Genomic DNA, 23,925 nt, shown 5'->3' on the forward strand with positions numbered 1-23,925 from the left:
GAGATCACCTATAAGTTTAGCTTGGGGCCGCAAGGCACCCAGTTACCGTGTGTGGCCAACGTGGAGGCACTGTAGGAGTTTTGATGATGGAGAGGCTATATACTGGCAAGGAAGACTTATACATAGCTGCTCCCTTTTCACTGTGAGGTTAGACACATCACATCCCCCTGCCGGATTAAGAATCCAAATACACATACTATATGTAGCAACTCGGTTGCCTAGGCTAAAGTTAATACTTCTCACCGTTACACCGTTGGCTGCTGCTAAGATGGGATGTGAAATTACAATGATCAAACAAACTCAGCTCTATTTGTTAACACAAAGAGCATTGCATTTGTTATTTCACTCACCAATATGCTCAATTCAGAGAAACTGTTTCGCTGTATCACAACTCTTCAGTGTGGTTAGTCTACCAAGCTAGGATTGAAAATTTATTTTATTTAATAATTATCTTCTAGTTGTTGTTTTCCCGATGTTTCGGCTAATTATTCTTCTGGCCTTCATTAACCTGATGAAGGCCAGAAGAATAATTGTCCAAAACATCGTGAAACCAACAACCAGAAGATAATAATCAAACCACGTGACGGGACAGGAATGTTGAATCCTCCAACTACATCCACAGCAATTACAATTGTTGTCATCTCACTACAGTTTGGTCAACTAATCTTCTGACTGGCTTGGGGTGGGATTGAAACCGCAACCTCCAGACAATGCTGTAGATATTCCGCATCCTTATCCACTGTGCCACAGGCCCCAAAGGGCAATCAAGATTGGATTTTTTATTCTTATAAATCCACATTTTTTATATTTTTGTTCTTCCAATTGTCGGGTCCGTACCGATTGTTATATTATTGAATTAATTTAGAATTATTTTTAGGATGAGTAATTATTTTTGGGATGGGTAATTATTTTTGAGATGAGTAATTTGTATGATTTATTTATTTATTTGGTCTATTATTCTCATCTTCTAGTTGTTTTCATAACGTTTCGGCCAATTATTCCTCTGACCTTTGTCAGGTTAATAGTGACGGGATAGGAATGTCGAATCCTCCAACTAAATCCACAGCAATTATTGGCTTCAATAGTTGGTGTCATCTCACCATGGTTTGGTCAATTAATCTTCTGACCGGCTTTGCTTGTGGATGTAGTTGGAGGATTCAATATTCCTATCCCATCGTAGTTAACCTGACGAAGGCCAGAGGAATAATTGACTGAAACATCATGAAAACACAACTAAAAGATGAGGATAATAGGCCAAATAAAAAAATCTAAAAAATTATACAAAATTACTCATCTCAAAATAATTCCAAATTAATTCAACTTGTCTGCATATCTGTTTATTTTAAATTTTGTTTCATTCTATTTTTTTATGAATAGTTTCAGTTGTTTTCCCTGAATCTAGTTTACTTGAAAATTACAAGCATTGAAATGTTGATATAGAAAAGCAAGTTTGGAATCAGAAGTATAAAGCGATCCTTATTAATTTTCTAGGCAACAATTTTCTAGAGCCTTACTAATATAAAAGAATACTTAATACATTCACAACTTCATTATAAATAATTGATCTCTGTTGTTCAATTTGAAATAACACGAATTCAAGATCAAAAGTTTACTTTTAAACCAGGGAGTTGAGGATTGAAGCAGAAGTATACTGAAGTTTTTATTCATTTCTGGGCAACAGTGGATAGCCTTGCTAGCTTTTTATACCGCTTGGCAGTGTATTTTTGAAAAAAAAGTTAAGATTTATATGACTTATGAAAAAAAAAAAAAATAGACTTGCGTAGAGATCCAACGAAGTGTGTAATAAAAACCAACACATTCAGCTGCTGCCAGTCTGTAGTCGTTGGAAAAGCTTTTGTACAAAAATCAACCTGACACTAAAAACACTATTGATTTTGTAAACTTTATTATAATTGAAATTTGACAGATGTTTTGTGTCAGCTTTATTCACACGTTAAACCCGTTGTGTAAAAATTGCTTCACTTAAAATGGCGTTAAAGTTCCATGTTTTATTACCCTACACCCCTTTTTATTCCCGATGAGCAAATATCACTCAACACTAAAAAATTATAAACAAACAAAACAATTAACACTCATTATATTTAACACTAGCTGTCCCAACTCGGCATAGCCTGGGATCCATTACATTAAAATTTTATTTTATTTTTTTCATTTTCTTTTATTAATGAGTCACCACTTATCAAGGTCAAAAGTCACTCAAGGATAAGGGTTAATTGTGAAGAATATTATGAGAGGTCTAGCAGGCCGCTCGGCATTGTCCGATTGTAAGATACACTTAAATATGATAGTTTAATTAATGCAGATTATATATTTATTATTATAAAGACAATTCTCTATCGATTATTATATTGAACCTAATATATTGTAGTCAGATCAAAACAAAAAAAATATATGACTTGGGTGCCATCAGCTAGAATCGAAAACAAAGCATACAACTCTCCGCCCTTATTCCTTAGCCTCTGAGACATGCCTATACGCATGTGTATATATTTTTTTAAATTTTTTTTTATGCATGTTCCTCCCTTACAAAGCATATAGCCACTTGGATGTAAGGGGCTACTATTTGGGGCCGTGTCTAGGAAAGATTAACAAGATATTTGTTTATGTTACATTTAAACTTCTGCATATCAGTACAGCCAGGGAAGCAGGCAGCAGGAAGGGAATTCCAAAGTCTAGCTGTTCGGGGGAAGAAACTATTAGAATAGAAAGCTTTCTGGCATTTAGGGACATCAACAGGGAAGGGGTGAGATCTTATTGCTAAGCGGGTTTATCGGAGATATGTACATCGAGGAGGTACAAGTGAAAGGAGTTCATCAGAACACATTCCATTAAAATAATTGTAAAACAGGCACAGTGATGCAACATTGCAGTGATGGGACAGGGGCTGGAGCTTAGTTGATAAAGTGGGACCGATTAGATTGACAACTCTTTTTTGGACCCTATCTTAGAGGGAGAGACTAGTGGTAGATGCACCAGCCCAGATGTGGCAACAATACTCCATGCATGGGCGAATGGTGGCCTTGTAGAGGTACAGGATATAATCAGGTGTGAATAGTCCTTTTATATTTATATATATATATATATATATATATATATATATATATATAACTACTTCATTTACTCACATAAAATTAATATACAAAAGTATAGATTTATGCGTAAACTTAAAGTATTTACTTCAAAAGTGCTCAATACGTAGGTAGAGCTAGTTAGTAATTTATAAAATATATATGGCGATTAAGCTACACTGAATATTCGGCGTTTCATCCACTCTAGGATTCGTCAGGGTTGTTTCTCGTTTTTATATATACATATATAAAAACGAGAAACAACCACAGAATTCGCGCATAAGCCTGACGAATCCTATAGTGGATGAAACGCCAAATATTCAGTGTAGCTTAATCGCCATATATATTTTATGAATTACTATATATCTATATATATATATTCACCTGTCGTCCCATTTTTAAAAGATGGAATCGCCCGATCATAGAAGACAAGATTCAAGCAATCAAGCAGAGGCATATATATATATTCACTTGTCATCCCATTTTTGCAGAGATGGAATTACCAATTGTTGACTGCAAGATGCAAACAAGATCCACATAGTTTTATAATTATATAGATTTAAAATGATTATTCGAATGATGAAAGTTTGATTACATATGTGGCTGGTTAGACACACAGACGAAGAAAGAAAAGTTCTTTTCAGTTGTGGCAGAAATATTGATGTGAATGTCTTGGATGAACCATAGATTGGAACTTAGTCGAGTAAATATTTCTGCACTGTTTTTAATTAGGTTCAACATCTAAGCTAAAATAAAACAAGTATTGCTTTACTTAAAAAGTAAGAGTTATTCCGATTATAAGAGATTTTGCTTCAGGTGTTTATTTAGGGATGTCTCCATATTAGCAAACTGCTGAATCAGATTAAATATTATTTTTATAATAATTTTTAGTGAAGTATGTTAATTCATTTTTAATTTATATATTTTATGGAAAATGCGTGAAGCCACTTGATGTAAGGAAGTAACAAGGACGAAAGATAATTATCAAAAAAACAAATGTCTGGTGACTTTAGTTTCGAAAAGACCAAGGTTATTTGTAGGAGGAAAAAAGTAAGTAAGGAGAGAATTCCATGAACCTGTGGTTCTCGGAAAGTCGCTACTTGAATAGGAAGCTATATTATTATGATGTATAAAAACAGCAAATTTTTCTCTATAATAATGGTTTTTCTTAAAACTGAAAATGGTAAGTTTGCCATGAAGGCTGAAACTAGAAATAATTCATGTTGCAGATAAGGAAGCTAGATGACTTTTTGTTTAAAAAAAGAATGACTTCCTGTTGCTTTGTCCCACTTCATAAACTTGAACTCTTCAATCAATCCTGCCTCTGTCGTATCCTGCATATTCGTCTCTCCAACCAAATTCCTAACTCTACCATATGCGCTAGATGTAACATTCTTGGCGTGGAGGAAAGTCTCCTGAAAAGGAGACTCTAATGGTTTGGTCACGTGCTGCGCTAGCCGGGGGATGAGTTCGTCCGTCAATTAGTGGTATCCAATGCACCCACTGGTTGGAAGAAGAATCAGGGTGGCCAACTTTAGACTTGGCTCGTGACAGTAAAAGCAGATATGGAGATTATGTCTGCCCTCATGTTTTCGGTGTCCATCGCTGGAACCGTGAATGGCTGGATCATGCTGTTGCCTCTGCTGCCGACTGACAAGGGTGGATCACTTTAACATGAGATGCGGTTAACACCATTGGGGCCGACTCAACCCATCCCGGGTGAATGCCACTACAGGTACAGTTTTTCCTCCACATACACGCTGAGTGCTTTTTTTTTTTAGTTGAAATTGATTATAGCTGTTTAGAAAAAAGTTGCGTTTCTGTTCCCCTGTTTCCACACGTACAGGGAGCTGTGGCCCCTGGGTTGGGAAATTAATCTCAATTTTAATTTTTTGGGAGATTGTCTTTTCACATCCTTGTAAATGCATTTGATCTATTCATTATGTTGTATTTGTTGAATGTAAAAAATCTACATCATCTTCGTGTTCAATGATGTTAATTTTTGGACTTTAACTGTTTTAGTTGGGTTGAAAACTCGAATGAGTTGATGTGAATTTCTGGCAATTTCTATTCATCTTTTTACCCAGAAATGAGGAAGGCTATAGGTTTACTTGAAAAAAAAAAAAAAATTGAAAACTGATGGAACAATTGGTGCTTGAACAAACTATATATATATATATATATATATATATAATTGTATAAATCAACTGATTTAAAGGAATAAACTATAAGATGGCCAACATCATGAATATTGGAATATAATTTTTTGTCATTTATTCTATATATTGCTCTGTAATCACATTGAGCTTCTTATATAAGAATTGATATATAATAAGTAAAATATATTTCTACAGAAATATATATTTATTTGCAAGATCCCTGTCTACGAAAGAATAACACTGTAATTTTAGTTTATATATATATATATATATATATATATATATTATGAGTAATGGTTTTATATTAATTCCTGATGCGATAATCGATAATATAAAGGATAGTTGTCTGTGTGTATGTGCGTTTTCATGTCCACCTAAAAGTCAAAATTTAAAAACAAAGAACCACAAAGTTGGTATATTTTTTTTATCATCGCTGCCCCAATTGAAACCTATGGAAAAATAAGGTTTGTAAATATTCATTATTGTCCAGTTTTCCCCCACATCTAATTCTCGTCATTTCAGAACTCATAAACAATTGATAAACAAAAAAAATATTTTCTTCAAGTTAATAATGTAAACTATTAAATAATTGTTTCTTTCCTTTAGATGAAAAGACTTGTTTCTTTTTTTTTTTTATAAAGACAACTATTCTCTGTTGTATAATTTGAATATAAAAGAACTTATAAACTACAGTAGAATCCCGGGATACAGCATTAATCCGTTCTGGGGTTGGAATTGTAAGGCGAAATAGCTGTATGGCGTGGCCTAAGCAAAATTTTATACAGTACATATTAAAAATTAGTAAAAAAAATACAGTACATATAATAATAAAACAAAATGCAGTATATAATCAAATAACATTATAACTAACACTGTAAGACGGGGAAAATACCGTAACCAGGGGCCGGGAAAACATCGTTTTCCACATCGTAATCTAAATAAACTGTATCCTAAGGCCACCGTATCCTGGGGTTCTACTGTATATAATTTTACACTTATTTTATTATTATCCCCCACTGTTTCTCTTTAAAGGAAAATTTGCATGAATCAACTTTTTTGGTCGATTTGATTCCGTTGTTGGCATTAGTTTAACCAATATTTTTTTCTAGAATAACATTTACAGGTTAGACCACATAAAGGTTGCCAACATCCATAAATGAACGTGATGGTATGGGATCTACTTAATAGATTTCAGTCATAAGTCCAAGTCGTTTATTTTATCATAACCACTTCACTCTCTCTCCCTTTCTCTCTATATATATATATTAAATTTATTTATACAAACATTAATGGCTACATATGTGCATACATGTTTCTGTAATCACCCGTTTTAGGGAGACTACATCTTCAGGCCAAGAATTTCACTCTTGGCCTGAAGACGTAATCTCCCTAAAACGGGTGACTACAGAAACATGTATGCACATGTGTAGCCATTAATGTTTGTATAAATAAATTTAATATACTCTGTTAACTCATTGAGCACTTTTTGGTAGACACATGCTGTTTCAGTGGCTGTACTTCTAGGAAACCAAACCACCCTGCTATAATATATTCTCTCATTTATTACAGCATAATCATACAATAGTTGAATTTATTTCAAATAAACCGCGATGGAAACTTCTTGAATCAGCGCTTATAGCAAATTCAAGCACAATTAAACAATGTGGAGTTTCTTTAATTGATCGCCATAAGAACATAATTTAATTCTATACACAGGTTATCTCTCCCTCACCATAGAAAACACCACCTATAAAAATTAATACATATAATCAGTTATTAAATTACGTAACAAAAACGCACTTATTTTTCGTTCTGAAATAGAACAAAGTTATACTTTTCACAACAAATATATTTTCAAATATTGTATTTTATTTTCTTCAATTTATTCATCCAGAAGAAGTCTTACAATAAAGACGAAACGTTGATAGACATATAACTTGGTTTGTTCCTTTTTCATCTCTCCATCTCATCAGAATACTATTTCCATTATTCTCATTATGTGTGTGTATATATATATATATATATATATATATATAATAAAAATTACAATTAAATTTACCAAAATGATCCAAGATGGTAAAATTAAAGTATATTATAAATATTAAAGAATTAATATTTATAAAATTATCTCAGCCAGATGTAAAAGCTCGATAAAACCAAATAGGAAATAGAGCTTATAATATGAACAACCAGTTAATAAAATATGTTAAAAAACACTTTGAAGTGAGTTAAAAACATATTTAATCTGAAAAGGAAACACTAGATAAATGGATAGTCCTTAATCCGCGGAGTTTCGAAGAAATACTTTCCTTCTCATCAGAGGGTAGGAATTAGCAAAATGCGGGATCGGATTTTGCATGCAGAAGTATTTGATAAAACAACAAGTAAGTCAAAGAACTTACTTGAAAACAAAAAAAGTGAAGCAGAGGGAATATAGTGAAAAAAAGGGCGATTACACATGAATGGATAGTCTGGTGGAAAATAAAAAATCCAGTGACGGCGAAATCCAAATGTAAAACTTCAAGAAAGTTAAAAGAATCAAATACTTCTGCATGCAAAATCCGATCCCGCATTTTGCTAATTCCTACCCTCTGATGAGAAGGAAAGTATTTCTTTGAAACTCCGCGGATTAAGGACTATCCATTTATCTAGTGTTTCCTTTTCAGATTAAATATGTTTTTAACTTATTTCAAAGTGTTTTTTAACATATTTTATTAACTGTTTGCTCATAATATATATATATATGTATATATATATATATATATATATATATATATATATAGTGAGGGGATTAAACCTGGAGAGCAAAGTTTATTTTAATGTGTCAATACTTTAAAATATTCTTGCTCATGATACTGTAGATATATAATAAGCTCAATAGGTATAATTATCCTAGAGCTATATTAATAAAGATTAGTAATTGTAAATTATGAATCAGTTTCCGAAACGATCGTACACTCAAGTTGATTTTGTTTGTTTTTCCTGTTGAAACTGATTCATAATTATTAATCTTTATAATCAATATATATATATATATATATATATAATTTTGCTAGATACAAAAATTTTATACATCTTTTCAAACATTTTTTCCCAAATAAAAATTTTGGTACATTTTATAGGGAATCAACTAATATGTGTATGTCAGTATTGGATATTTCTTCTGTGGACTCATCAGAAAAAAAAAAAAAAAGTTCTCAGAAAGGAAAATGCATTCAGTAAGAACCAAAACAACTGGCATCAGTCTATTAGGACATACAAATATTAGTTGTTCCCCTTGAATGAAACAGATCTGTAAAATATACCGAAGTTTTATTTTTGAGGATGTCGGTTACCTGGAAAATTCAAGGAATATGACACATTAAGGTGGTAAATAATCTGTAATCGAAAATTACTGAAATCTTTCAATATTGTCACTTATTCCTTTTATTTTGTCTCATATTCAAAGCTTTTCTACAAAACTGCATTATTATAGCCATCAAACACAATTTTTTACACACTATGCACAATGCTTTAAGCAAACTACAGCATCCTTCTCATATATATATATATATATAGAGAGAGAGAGAGAGAGAAATAAAAAGGAACAAATCGAATTATGTATTCATCAACGTTTTTATTTTGAGACTTCTGGACGAAACAGACGAAACGTTAATGAACACATAACTCGGTTTGTTCCTTTTATCTCTCTATCTCGTGGGAATACTATTTCCATTATTCTCATCATATATATATATATATATATATATATATATATATATATATATATATAGTCTCACACACACATACATATTCATGCGTATATATTCTACACACACATATATATATATATACACACATATATATTCTACATTTATGTACACACACACACACACACACACACACACAAATATATTCATATATATATATATTCACACATACATACATACACATGCACACACTGGAATCTTATGAAGATCTCCATCAATCTAGTAATTATAGGAACAACTAGACTCATGAAAAAGTATTTTTAAAAACTGCCAATCGAATATACCCGATGAACCAAGTGCAAGAGAAATACAAACAATTGAGCTCAAAGGGACGGTTAGAATTTTAAAAAGATCTCTTGGTTGGAGTGACTGAAATAGTGGGTGAATGTCTGGCATCTGGTAGGATGCCCTAGTCCCATAAAAAAGAAAAAAAACGATTAGAAAATTAAACCATGAGGAGAACACACACACACACACACACACACACACACATATAAACACATATATGTATACATACATACATACACACACACACACACACACACATATGTATAAGCTATTTTTGCTCCGCTTTTGCTGAATGACTTCATTGCAAATGATTTGTGGGAGTGCTGTGTTAAAAGAAAATGGTAAAAAAAAAAAAGGCTGATCCGATGATCCAGTGTTTTCATTTCTCTCTCTCTTCATTGTTCTTGCCTTTTCAGTGGAAGCGACCCACTTCGTATTATATCCTATTCTAGAGAATTTAGGTAAGTGCAAGTGAGAAATCTATCCCCGTTAGCGCAGCTTCGATCTTGCTATACCAATTGTTCACCTGCTGACCTTTCCCTCGCAACCTTATCATATTTTACCTACCCCACACTGTCCCCCTTCCACATGTCCCTGATCCATTTTAATTTCATATATATATATATATATATATATATATATATATATATGTGCACATCCTGGCTGCATTGCAGTGTTTGTCTTTTTTTTTCTGCTTTTTTATCAGTTATCTGTTGTACATCTGTCGTGGCAGTTGTTTACATCTGTTTCACATCTTTTTGATTGTCTGTTTGCAGTTTCTTATTTCTGTTGTGATAGATTTAGAAATTAGACCTTATTTTTTTATTGTCAATTTATGATTTCCAATAATTAGTTTACTACAAGGAGTGTTCAATAAGTAATGCTCCTGACCCACTTCCATTTGTCCGATCTAGCTGAGATTTTGCATGCGCAATGATCTACATCTCTGTGGGTTATGTGGCAAATTACAGCTCTGAAAGAGTTGTAGTTTATGATTTACAAATACTTGAACTGAGTCAGGTGTGAAATGGAGCCTGTTGAGTGTCACGCAGTGATCTTGTTTTTGTATTTGAAAGGAAGCAGACCACAAAAGACTTTTGATGAAATGAAAGAAACGTATGGTAATGATACCCCATCATATGACCTTGTAAAATGTTAGCATCATAAATTCAAACATGGTTAGAAATCTGTGGAAACAGTTGACAGATCTGGTCCCTCTTCTTGCCTTCTGGATTGATGAGGTATCTGTCAGTCAAGTTAAGGTTGCTATTTTGAAAGATTGATGCATGACTATTTACTAAATAGCCGAAAATGTCAAGATTAGTACAGGGTCTGTGGAAGCTGTCATCCATGATCATTTGCATATGCATAAGATGTCTGTCAGATGGAATCCCAGGTTGCTGAAACCTGTCAAGAAGTGAGAATGTGTTGAACACTCGAGGATGAATTTGAAAATGTGCCAAGAAGATGAGTCAACGTTTTTCCAAAAAAACTGATTACACAGGTTGAAACTTGATCCAGAGACCAAAGCCATATAAATGCTATGGACGCACTTAGACTCACTACTTCCAAAGAAGGTATGGATACAGCCCTCCATTGGCAAGTTAATAAAATGGAGTCTGTAGAGTGTTGTGTAGTGATCTGGTTTTTGTATTTGAAAGGACGCACACCACAGGAAACTTTTAATGAAACAAAAGAAAGGTATGGTAATGATACCTCACTATATGTTTTGTAAAATGCTGGTATCATGAATTCAAACATGGTTGGAAATCTGTGAAAACAGTTTGCAGATCTGGTCGCCTTTTGATATTGATGAGGAATCTGTCAGTCAAGTTGAGGCTGCCATTTTGGAAGATCAATGCATGATTGCCCACCAAATAGCCCAAGAAGTCAATCTTCGTACCGGATCTGTGAAAACTATCATTCATGACCCTTTGCATATGCATAAGATGTTTGTAAGATGGATTCCGAGCTGCTGACATCTTTCCAAAAGTGAGAATATGCCAAGTGCTTAAGGATCAATTTGGAGATATGCCAAGAAGATGAGTCAAAGTTTTTCAAAAAAAAAATTACACAATATGAAACCTGAATCTATCATTATGATCCTTCAAAGGCAAGGTCATGCTCACAGTCTGCTGAGACTAGCACATCACAGTTTTCTGAGACTAGGACGAAGTAGGGATGACAGATTTTCTGGCAAAGAGTACCACAATTACAGGAGCTTATTATGCTTCAATTTGAGAAAATTAAGAGACGCTATCAAAATGAAGAAGGGCAAAGGTATCCTCCTTCTGCAAGATAACGCTCTGATCCTCAACACGCATGTCACCAGATCAGAAACACGTGCATCTGGCTATAAAATCCCTTCCCATTCCCCCTACTCTCTTTACCTTGCACCCTCTGATTTTCACTTCTTCCCAGCTATGAAATTGTTTTTAAAAAGAAAACATTTCCCAGGTTATGTAGTAATGATTTCCAAAGTCACATCATGGTTGAAGGACCGATCTGAGATGTTCTACAAAAATGGTCTCCAGAGCTACATTAAATGATGGACAAAATGCGTAACTCAGTCTTTTTCTATATAGGAAGATATCTCTTTGTGTTTTAATCTCACTTATGCATTGTCCATCAGCTGTAAGTTCAAATCTCCATATTCTCATTGCATTTTCCATCAAATTGATAATATTGACTAGTATTTTGTACATTCCCAGCCATTCTATTATCCATGCCTGCGGAATCCTGTTATACGCTTTCTTGCAGTCGATCCATGCCATGGCTAAGTTTTTTTTCCTAGTTTTTTATTTTTTACCAAATAACTGTGTCAAGTTTTGCTGTTCTACTCCTGTGAGATGTGGATCAGGTAGAACAGTAGTCCGAAGAATCCGAATAGTATGAATAAGCAGAAATTTGGCAATTTATTTATTTGTTTGAGACAATAATTTACAATGAAAAGGGTTTCGGCATTTTTTCACCAAACAATATTTTTTGGTACGAAAATCATGATTTCTGCCATTTCCTTGAGTAAAAATAATACTTAATAAAAATTAGCTGTTTATTGTGTCATTAAAGCTAAAATTATTTTATTATGAAACAATTAAACTTTATCAATTCCTAGTCAGTACTTGAAATCATTGAAACGAATCTAACTAATAAGAAAATGAAAACAAAACTTCCTCTCTTTCTCTCTCTCTAATTGATAAGAAAAAGAAGGCAACACCATCTCTCTCTCCTCGTTCAGTTTAAAAATAACAATAAGGGAATATTTTTATGTTTTTTATTTAAAAAAAAAATGAAAAAATTCTTGTTTTCTCTTTTATCAGTTATTATAAAGATTAAATCTCATCTTTTTTGTTCATAAATTTAAATTTGCATGCATGATTATTCCTTATGCTTTTAATTATTATTATCAGTTATTATTGAGATTAAGCATCTCCTTTTTTGTTCATGAATTTAAATTTTCATACAAGATTATTTCTTGCTCTTTTAATTATTATAATAAGTTATTATTGGGATTAAGCCTACCTTTGTTGTTCATAAATTTAAATTTGCATACATGATTATTCTTTACTGTTTAATTATTATTATTATTATTATCAGATATTAGTGAGATTAAGGCCCTCCTTTTTTGTTCATAAAATTTAAATTTTCATAAATGATTATTTCTTACTTTTTTAATTATTATCAGTTATTATCAAGATTAAGCCTCTCCTTTTTTGTTCATAAAATTTAAAGCATTTTTTATTTTGCTCATAAAAATAATATAAGTAATTATTAGGGCTATGACAACAGCATATTCTTTTCATTGATTTGACTCGAGTATATATCCGACACAGTTAATCAACCAAGAACCACATCACTCACTCTATATAAAAGCATATAAGATGTCAACAGATACACACTCGAGAGTGAAATCCATGAAAAGAATATGCTGTTGTCCTAGCCCTAGTAATTATTAAAGAGAGTTGAAAACAAGTAAATTCATTTTTATCATATAGACAGATATTGTTTGGGAGTAGATGCCGAAACACATTTCAACCTAAAACTACATTAGAATTATAAATGGCAAATATCTTGTGAGTTCCTATTGTCATCATAGGTTATGACAACATTTTGGATGCAATACTCATAACATTTTAAAGGATGTTTCATGTTCAACTGATAACAATCTCCATATGGCAACTTCCTGTAATTGTAATGATATGATATGAGAGCTTCTTTCATGGAATCGTATGTGGTTTAAAGAATGACATGGAAAATTTTTACGAAATCATAATCTGTGCCTCCAGATGTGATACTACTGGATTTATGACATTATCAAATCAATCTCCTGAAACCTTAATTGCTACCTCCAGATGTGATACCACTCGATTAATAACATCAACAAATTCATCTCACAAAACGTCAATCTCTACATTCAGAGAGTTGCTGTGAAACCTTGATATAGTTATGTGGAATAAGTCAGAGAGAGTTGCAACCTTGGTTGTAGTGAGTGTCCCTAATGATGGAGGTCTGAACAGAGCTGAAACGGAGAAACAGACCAAATATCAAGGTCTCATGTATGATATGAAAAGAAACTGGAATCTTAGAGAGATATCGATTATACCAGTTATTATAGGTGCCACAGGGTTTATGAAGAAGAACCTGAAGTCCTATCTAACTAATATTCCTGGTGAACCAAGTGCAGAAGAGATCAAGACAATTGCACTTAAGGGAACAGCGAGGATACTAAAAAGAGCGAAAAAACTTGAATGCCTACTGGAGAGAACTTGAATGCCTACTAGACACTATCCTCGAGTGTCTAAGGTCTCTCTCTACAGGGGTTTGTCAGAACAACTTTGCATGAGGATACTTTTCCTTGGAAGTAAACCTTGACCAAATATTCAAAATCACATAGTATTCACAGCCCAAACAAGATCTTACTATGGCTAACTCACATTAGCTTTTACAATGAATGATGCACCTTCTCCAAAGGATGTTACCTCAAGTAATAGCACGAAGCTGGATACTCCACTAGACTAAATAAATTCTTGTCCTAGAATCCAGTAAGACCAAGAGACCAAAACGAAAGATATACTGCAACTTATGAAAATGGATAATTGGGGAGAAGAAAATTATGTTCTCAATTTCTTTATTGACTCATTGTTTGAGAGATAAAGAATTTAATGGAACATTCTAATATCTATATATCTCATACAGAGTTCAAGTGTTAGCCTCAGATTATGGGCCTCTTGATTTCTGAGAACTTTGAAGTAAAATAAAACAAAAAATGGATTTGCAATATATTTCTACGATGGAGTCCTGTTATTTTCTTATAAACAGAATCCCTGGTTTTTGAATGCTTGTCAGATATGACACAAATTTGTTTCTTGTAAAACATATTGAATGTTCATTAAATAATGTCATGGCTGTCCTCAATTGCTTTCATCATTCAATTTTTTTATTTAAACATTAATATCTTTGGTGAATTATTAATTATAAATTAATTTAATAAGCCTTTTTATCTAATACTTTTAAAAAAAAAAAACAACAATCATTAATGATATTTTCTACTAAAATGTAACAATAATGATTTAAGTTTTCTTTTTATCATTAATACAATCTTTTTTCTTCTTTCTTTCTTTCTTTATGCTATCTCCAGTGAAAACAGGTACGGCTTTTGATTTCTGTCTTAACCGTATCCCGTTCCTCTTTAACTCTACCAGTGCACAGTTTTACTTCGCTTTCCCGTCCCCCATGACAAACCTCATGGATGATCCATGCTAAATTTGGTACAATTTTAATGATTAGTTTTGGTGTCTATAACAGATGCAAAGGCTCCATTATAATAGAGACGTGACATTATTTTAACTGATATCTAATAGTTACTTTCTGAAGCCTTTAACATTAACTACTATTAAAGCGTTTTGTGTTGTTGGCCAATCGACCGTGTTCCAGTTGCTGTTCTTCGGTAATGTCTCAACCAAAGTATCTGCTGGTCGTCTTGTTACAGCAAAGTTTTCAATGGTTTGGGCATTCAGCTTGTTTCTCAGAGGTGAAATTTATTTATAATGTAATCCTTCTTGCCTGAGTTTTTTTTTCTTTTCTTTACAAAGGGGCAGCACCACTAATGAAGACCTAGAAGCTACTTGATGACAAGGGTTAATGAGAAGGGCTTTATGTTGCAAGTGAAACCAGGTGCTGTATGTAGAGGATGGTTGACACCTCCTTACATCAGATCAAAACGTAGATTCCATGAACAAAGCTTCTTTCTTAGAACTGCACGCTTGTGGAACTCTCTACCGCTTGCCTGTTTCCCTCCTAACTTCAACATGGATGTCTTCAAGTCCAACATAAACAAATTCCTGATGAACCGCCATCTTAAGTAATGATACTTTATCAAATCTCCAATACTAATGAATACTGCAACACTATCCCGTTGATTGCTGTACACAAAAATAACCCTTAGCCCCGAGTGGCTTCTGGGCCTAGATAAGTAGTGACCTCCATGTAAGTTGTAGTCAGGTGGGAAACAGGCAAACAGAAGAGAGTTCCACAGGCGTGCAGTTCTAAGAAAGAAGCTTTGTTCATGGAATCTACGTTTTGATTTTGGCACAGATAAAGAGTGGGGAAAATTATTGACAGTGGTTTCAGCTAGACGGGTGTTTATTGTGAAAGATTGGCAAGGGAGAACCAGAGATTAGAGCTCAGACGAGCACTTGCCATGGAAGTAACGATAAAACAAAGACAGGCTCGCAACGTCTCTTCTGTGGGAGAGAGGTTGCAGGGAAGAGAAAAGGGCATCCCCACTAAGCCACAAAGTCTATTTTGTACTCTGTCAAGGCAGGATAGGCTGTTTTTAGCAGCTCCTGCTCAGATGTGGCAGCAGTACTCCGTCCTTTTTTTCACCAACAATCTTCTAAAGCTTATTGCCGAGTGAAAAATATATTTTGATCTTTTTTTTCTTTTTTTAATAAAACAAAGTCAAATGATTAAAAAAAAAAAAAAAAGTTTAATAGAACAATATACTCTTTTTTTAAACGAAGGCTGTTTTAAAAAAATATATCTAAAAAAATCCGAATGTTTATACGTTCAACTCTCAACATAAAATTCAGTGTATATTTAGAATTACACTTATTCAAACAAAAAAAAAAAAAAAATTACAGAAAAATCTTTACGGTGTACGTACTTTGTCATGGAACGATGATGTCATATTCCAAAAATCATGTGGGTTTGGCTAGTAACTTTTCTATTTGGTTAGTAGTTGTCAAAGGTCAACTAAAGAAAAACTTGTCAATAAAACCTTAATAAGTGTCAAGTATATAAAAGGTATAGTCGCTTTCTGAAGTCTTTAGCAATAACTATCTCGACTGCATTCTCTATTGTCGACCATGTCCCAATTTTTGTTTTGCCAATGCATCAACCTGAACTTGCTGCGAAATCTTGAATCGTTTGAGCATGCATCTAATAGCTCAGAGGTGAAATTTATAATGTAATTCTACCTGCCCGATTGGTACAAACATATCGATGGCAGCTAAGATAAAGATGACTTGGCTGAGCTCTCATATCCACAAGTAGCCGATCTTTGATCGTGGAATAACCGCTTCCATTGCAGACTGTGTTGTCGGCCAGTTAACTTTTTTTTCTTTAAATTTTTTTTTTTTTTTTTTTTTTAATTTATTTCTTTTTTTACTCACCTTCACTCCAACTTGGAGTAAAAGGCTACTAATTAGGACCATGCTTATAAAAGATTAAGATGTTGGTGTACGTTGCATTTGAACTTCTGCATATCAGTACAGTTTGGGAAGCAGGTAGCAGGAAGGGAATTCCAAAGTCTAGCTGTTCGAGGAAAGAAGCTATTTGAGTTGAAAACTTTCTGACATTTAAGGATCTCAACAGTGAAGGGGTGTGATTTTGTTGCTAAGCGGGTTTGTCGGAGATATGTACGTGAAGGAGGCACAAGTGCAATGAGTTCCTTAGAGCACATTTGCTGTTTTTTTTTGCCAGAGCTTCAACCTCAAGTTTTTGCTGTTCATCTTGTTACTGCAAAGTCTTTGATGGTTCGAGCACACAGCTCGTTGTTCAGAGGTGAAATTTATTTATGATGTAATCCTCCCTGTTTGAGTGGCTTATTTAAAAAAATTTTTTTTTTTTTTTTTTTTTTAACCGGGTGAGGGGCTGCTTAGCAAGGCCCAAAGGTCACTTTAATTAGAGCACCATATATCATCACATTGGGCTGCTATGATTTAGGATGTGGTGCAGGCCAGGAAAGAAAGCAATTCAACTCGGGCTCTCATACATTTCTGATTGTTGTTTTAAAGTATGTAGTTTTAAGATTTATAAAGAAATATTGTACAATGTTAATATTCAGAGTTTATTTCATTGTACATGTTATAATATATAAATAACCAATTTTTGAACCGATACAACACACACACACACACACACACATATATATATATATATATATTAATTCTTTGAGATGAGTAATTTTTCTATTTATTTATCTATTTGCAGGCTGTTATCCTCATCTTCATAGTTGTTGTCGTTTCACCACGTTTCGGCCAACTCATTTTCTGGCCTTCTTCGGGTGATTAACCACGCCGGGATAGGAATGCTGAGTCTCGTAACTGTATCCGCAGTAATTACTGCCTTCCATAGTTGTTGTCCGACCTGAAAAAGGCCAGAGGATAAGTTGACCAAATCGTGGTGACACAACAACTATAAAGATGAGGATAACTATTTGCAAAAAAATAAATATACGATACAACCTGATTTATACACTTGATACTGAAGCTGTATGCAAATTGGCAAAATTAAGATAGCAACTGACATCTACTTTGATTCGCTTTAATATTAATACAGTTCCTTATTTTCTTCCTTCCTTTCACTGTTTGTGTGTATTGTATTTGTCTTCTGTTCCTTTTTTATCCAAATCTGTGTTTGTTTCACTTCCGGTCTGGCTTTTGCACTGTGTTCATTTGATTTCTAATTCTCCCCCACCTCTCTTTCTTAGTGTTTTTTCTTTCTTTTCTTTTGCTTTGTGTCTGTATTTTTCTTTCTTTTCTTTCTTTTCTGGACGGTTTAAAAGTTAGAAACCTGTAACTCATGCGACCCCTTACAACTAATGTTATTATATACTAGTATCATATCCAAGTTGAAATTTTTGTATTATAACCAGATATTGTAATTATGACATAATTTATTCGCTCCTAGTATAACCCTTAATGTTTTCTAATGGATCAAGAGATTCGGGTTCAATCCTCAGACGAGTCATATTAAACAGGGTTTTCCAAATATTAACTACTTTAATTTTTTTAATGAAATTTGGATATCTATGGCAAAAAAAAAAGCATGAGAAACAAAATGAAATAGAGAGAATTACATTTTAAATAGAAATAAGTAAGATATTAGGTGATCTTATATGAAATCACTGCAATGACTATAGCATAGGGTTTTCCAAAATGGCCTCCAGAATCCCTTTCTTAAATGCTTTATATGGAAAAATTAAATGGCTGCAGACATTTAATTATTGATTTTTTTTTTTTTTTTTTTTTACTGAAAACAGATATGATACATAACTACAGATGTAAAGAGTTTCAGGATGGTTCATGAAAAAAAAAAATAATTAACAAAAAATAAAACTATTTTTGATTAATCAAAAACCCTCAAAAATGGTTGTAAACATTATCATTAGTTAGTGTTAAAATTTGAAATTAATATTTTTTGTATTTATTTTAGAAATTATCTTGTTAGTGTTCTATAAATAATAACCTTTGCCCTGCTCAGGAGCTCCATGATGTCCTGAAGTTCAGGAAACCCTTATATAAAAAATGGTACCTGATGTTTCCTTGCTATACGCTCAGCATTATAAAGTAAAGATCAAGAGTAAGTGGAGTGATCCAGAGAAAGAAATAACGGCCTCCCTTACATCTTGGTATAAGAAGCCAATGAAAAGGGAGCTTTCAAGTCGCCCTTAACTACAGTTGACTACTATTGTAATATTTGTCTTCACTTTTGTGTTTTGCATGCATATTGAGCTGTAATAAATCTGCTTTGATCAACACCTTTTTGCTACATCAACATTTATTGGATTCATTTTATATATATATATATATATATTAGTGCTGGGATGATTAATCGGAATCGGAAAAATCCGGACTTTTGGAGGTATCGGAAACAGAAAAAATTGTGCCTATTTTCTGATGCCAAAAACGATTTTTTTAAAAATTATTTTAATTTTTTATTGGATTTTATTCAAATCAAAATTTTCCACTGCTGGTACTAATGATAAAACAATGAGTATTTATTGATTTTAAACTACCGCTAAAACTAAAATCTACAGATAATCTTACACAAGTGTATTTTTACGTTTGAACAAATACCTGCATACTTAACACGTGTTGCTATGCTGATCGAGAAAAAAAAAACAAAAAACATTTTTGATTGTTAACATTTACAGATTTATAAAGGATCTAAATTGGAATCGGAAATTGTATCGGAATTGGTAAAAATGTTGGAATCGTCAGATCACTAATATATATATATATAGAGAGAGAGAGAAAGAGAGAAAAGAACCCCGGGATTACGGCATTAAAAATTAGTCACAAAATCCAGTACAGTATATAATACACATGTATATAATCAAATAACAGTACAGTATATAATAATCAAATAACATTATAAATAACATTGTAAGGCGGGGCAAATACCGTAACATCGAATTCCACATCGTAACCTGAAAAAGACGTATCCACTGTATCCCGGGGCTCTACTAGGTGTGTGTAATATATATATATATATATATATTGGATTTCCATTCCCAGCCCAAGACCCATGGTTAGAATCATCATCCATGGTGCATGAATAAAAAATTAATTGCGATGATTGCATTATTATCAGCAGCTTCTTATTCTTGTTTTAGTTTGGGCAGCAATTTTCACTTTAATTGCCTCAAAAAAAAAAAAAAAAATTGCTCGCATGATCCATGCTGTTTTGTGTTGTTGCCTTTATACTTTTTAAAATTTTTGTTGCAGTGAATTTGAAAAGTGTTCACTAATTTTAATACGTTTCCTTTTTTTTTATCTAGGGATCTGAAGAATACAAGTTGTATACTAATTAAGTATACTAGTGCTATATATATATATATATATATATATATATATATATATATATATATAACAAAAATGTCTATATTTCAAATTCCAAGATGTTGTCCATTTTACCGTTCATTTCTTTCAGCATGTTAAAATGTTCAATTTTTAACAGCATATGTTTCGTAGTGCAGAACCATTCATATGATTATTATGTCAATTTTTTAAAAAAAATTTTCCGCCTCATAAATTAAAGGATTCGTATAATGGGTGAAATATAATTGAATAAGCATTCTTTTCCCATAAACATACACACACATATATATATATATATATATATATATATATATATATATAAATTAAGGTTTGAGATGTTCAAAAGTAGGGACTAATGAATACAACAAGGTTATTAGATTTTTTTTCTCTCTTCCATATAGTTTAAAATGTTAAAATAAAACTTCCAAGATATATATGTTTACATATGAGGACCATTCCAAAACTAATGCATCCTATTTTTTTACCTGAAAAAAAAAGTTGAAGAGCTATGAAGATATGAGTGGTACCATTAAAACGAGCAACCTTTTGTGCTTCAGAATTTATTTTTTTACATAGTCACTATCATTCTCAATACACTTTTGCCAGCGATGTGGTGGTGGCTGTGCATGGGCGTCTGGAGCATGCTTTTTCGCTCATATCTTTGTTAACACTCCACCATCTAAGTGTGCTCACATCAACTGCATCAGCTTTATAAATGTTCAGCAGGTGCTGATGAATAGTGAATGGCTCAATTTTTTCTGCGCGGAGGAATTCAATGACGCATCTTTGCTTTTACGACAGGAGTTGCTTTCTTAGAGTCTCACATCGTCAAGAAATCTGCAAGGACCCATAGCACAGTGGTTAAAGTACTCCAAAAACTTAAGTTGTAAAAGCGACCTTCTTCTGAAGGTTGATTGTGTGTGTAGGCAACTGAAATACAATTGCAAATTACTTAGGGCAGTTATGCAGTCATGGCTGATGGAACAAGAGCATGCTACCCCCGTGAATTAAATTAAGGATTCCATGCAGATTCTGGAGTTCGACAGAAAGATTCCAGAGTTCAACAAGATACACCTGAAGAAGGTCGGAGGTTATGTCGACCGAAATGTTTTGAAAATGACACTAAAGATTAGAACAGTAGTTCAACAAATCCTGTTTCTAACATCTAAAACTCTACTCATTTTCATTGACCAGGTTATAGAAAAGGGTTGACAAGCTATGATAGCCATTTTTTCTCTGTCCAGTTTGGACTAATATTGGCGATAACTAATAAATCGTATCCATGCTAACACACATCCCAGAATAAGTTTTATGATGTTATTTGAAAGTATTTAACAACTTGAGTCGTCAACATACAAATTTAAAAGGCTTTATTACTGTAAGTAACCATGTTGACACACCAGTTCCCGTCAGATCACCAAAGTTAAGCAATGTTGAGCCTGGTCAGTACTAAAATGGGTGACCATTTGATAATTCCAGGTGTTGTATGTGCTCTCTGCTTATCTCGGCATTGATTCCACTCAGTCTTGGGCCTCTTCTTGCCACTAGACCTAAGCAGTACCAATTCAGGAGAGGTGTGGTTGGAGATTGTGCAACCTTTTCCTCACAATTACACATGCAGCTATCCTTACAGGGGTGTCCATTGTCTGTTGAGACTTAATGGAGGCTCTGATCGATTATTGTAAGTCAGCGGTTCCCAAACTTTTTTTTATGTGGCAGCACACTATGGAGCTATTTAAATTCTCACAACACACTTATCACAAAAAATATTTGATTATAATCAAGATTGTGTGCCCTTTCTGACTTCCGGTTTCTGCTGTCCATTTGGTTGGATAATCAGACATTGTAAAATGGACAAGAAAGCCATTCTTAAAATGAGGAAAGGATCACATTATCTGAGAGGAAGATGATCATTAACCAGGAAGGACCATATCCCGCTTGTCACTGTTATCTCTTTTGTGGAGCAGAAACCGAAAGTTGAAAAGAGCAGACACTCTTGACTATAATCGAATATTTTGTAAATAAATAATTAACAATGCTTATCAATGTTTACTATTTAAATTTTTACAACGACATCAAAGCTGTTTTCCACCTATAATAATTTGTAACTTCAGCCTATAACCTCTTTGCAGCACACCAATAATCATTTTGTGGCACATAAATATGCCATGATGGTTGGGAACCACTTGTGTAAGTAAACAGTAAAATAGGTACTTGTAATGTATATGGGGAACGGCCAGGTTTTACTCATGCTATGATATGCTCCTTCATTATGTATAAGAAATGGGGAGACAGTACTTTCTTTACAACAAGTAATTTTCTTGGCCTTTGGGACAAGAGCACAGTGTAGTATCTGTTCTGGTGCTACACTTTACCTTTTCTGTCCTCGGTCAGTGGATAAGAAATCCTTCATGACTAAGGCAGTTTTTATTTTTGTTCCTATCCAGAGTGCCCCATTTTGGGGGCTGGATTTTCCCTACATTAAAAACCGACCTTGTGTCTAACTCTGCCCTCGTGGAGAGGCAAGTAAATAGGAACAATAAGTAATTTTGAAATCTAAGCTATCACATTATCAAGATGGCGGCTAGACATGAACCGTTTTAGCAACTCTTTGTAATTTCTTTTCATAAACGTTTTACATTTAAAACCGTTATTTGTGCTTCTCAATTTTGTTTAGTGATTACAACATGTAGCAACATATTCGGTTTCCTTAGTTAAATATTCTGATACCAGCAGTGGCAGATAATCTGTTAAAGTATAGAGTTTAAATCGAAAAAAAGTTACTCAAGCATAACAAATACACAACAAGTGCAAATGAGATTAAAGGACGGCATTAATTAGGAAAGTCCTTTTGTATTAGAAGACTTGAATTATGGACGAAATAACCTCAGAGGAAGCAGTAACCAGGTACAAAACTTTCTGTAATTTGGTTCCATTTATAAAATTGTTTCTTAAAACCGGATTTCTGTTGTGTATAATTTGAGCTTTTTTTATTTTGAAACAAACAAACTATTATGCATATTTGTAGATGAATGATTCTTTTGGTTGGTCATCCAATATGTTCTTTCTGTGTGTGTGTGTGTGTATATATATATATATATATATATATATATATATATATATATATAAAATAAAAGTTACAATAAGTTTACTAAGGTAATCAAAATGGTAAACTTAAAATATATTATAAATATTAAAGAGTTAATATTTACAAGTAAAATAAACTCAGCCAGATGTAAAAAGCTAAATAAAACCGAAATGAAATAGAGCTTATAATATGAACAAATGATTAATAAAACATGTTAAAAGACATCTTGAAAAAGAGTTAAAAACATATTTAATTTTAAAAAAGGAAGCACAAGATAAGTGGATAGTTCTTAATCCGCGGAGTTTCGAAAAAATACTCTCCTTCTCATCAGAGGGCAGGAATTAGCAAAATGCAGGATCGGATTTTGCATATAAAAGTATTTAATGAAACTACAAGTAAGTCAAAGATCTTACTTGGTTAAAAAAAGGGTGAGGTAAGGGGAACAGG

The 23,925-nt window shown here is 33.1% G+C and overlaps 1 protein-coding gene across 50 annotated transcripts in view; it reads left to right on the forward strand.

Moving 5' to 3' along the window:
* The window catches only part of LOC145252497 (uncharacterized), a 957,520-nt gene that overhangs the window by 912,046 nt on the left and 21,549 nt on the right, over positions 1-23,925 (forward strand). For 46 of the 50 annotated variants that reach the window (XM_080111966.1, XM_080111941.1, XM_080111957.1 and 43 more), the window contains one exon: positions 9,702-9,746. The exons of the other annotated variants lie outside the window; for them this stretch is intronic. In XM_080111966.1, the coding sequence (XP_079968092.1) occupies positions 9,702-9,746 (45 nt within the window). The remainder of the gene's footprint in view (positions 1-9,701; positions 9,747-23,925) is intronic. 50 annotated transcript variants of the gene reach the window in all.

Source organism: Euprymna scolopes, chromosome 29 (assembly GCF_053919585.1).
Source record: "Euprymna scolopes isolate OS-2025 chromosome 29, ASM5391958v1, whole genome shotgun sequence".
In the NCBI taxonomy this organism is placed as follows: Eukaryota; Metazoa; Mollusca; class Cephalopoda; order Sepiida; family Sepiolidae; genus Euprymna; species Euprymna scolopes.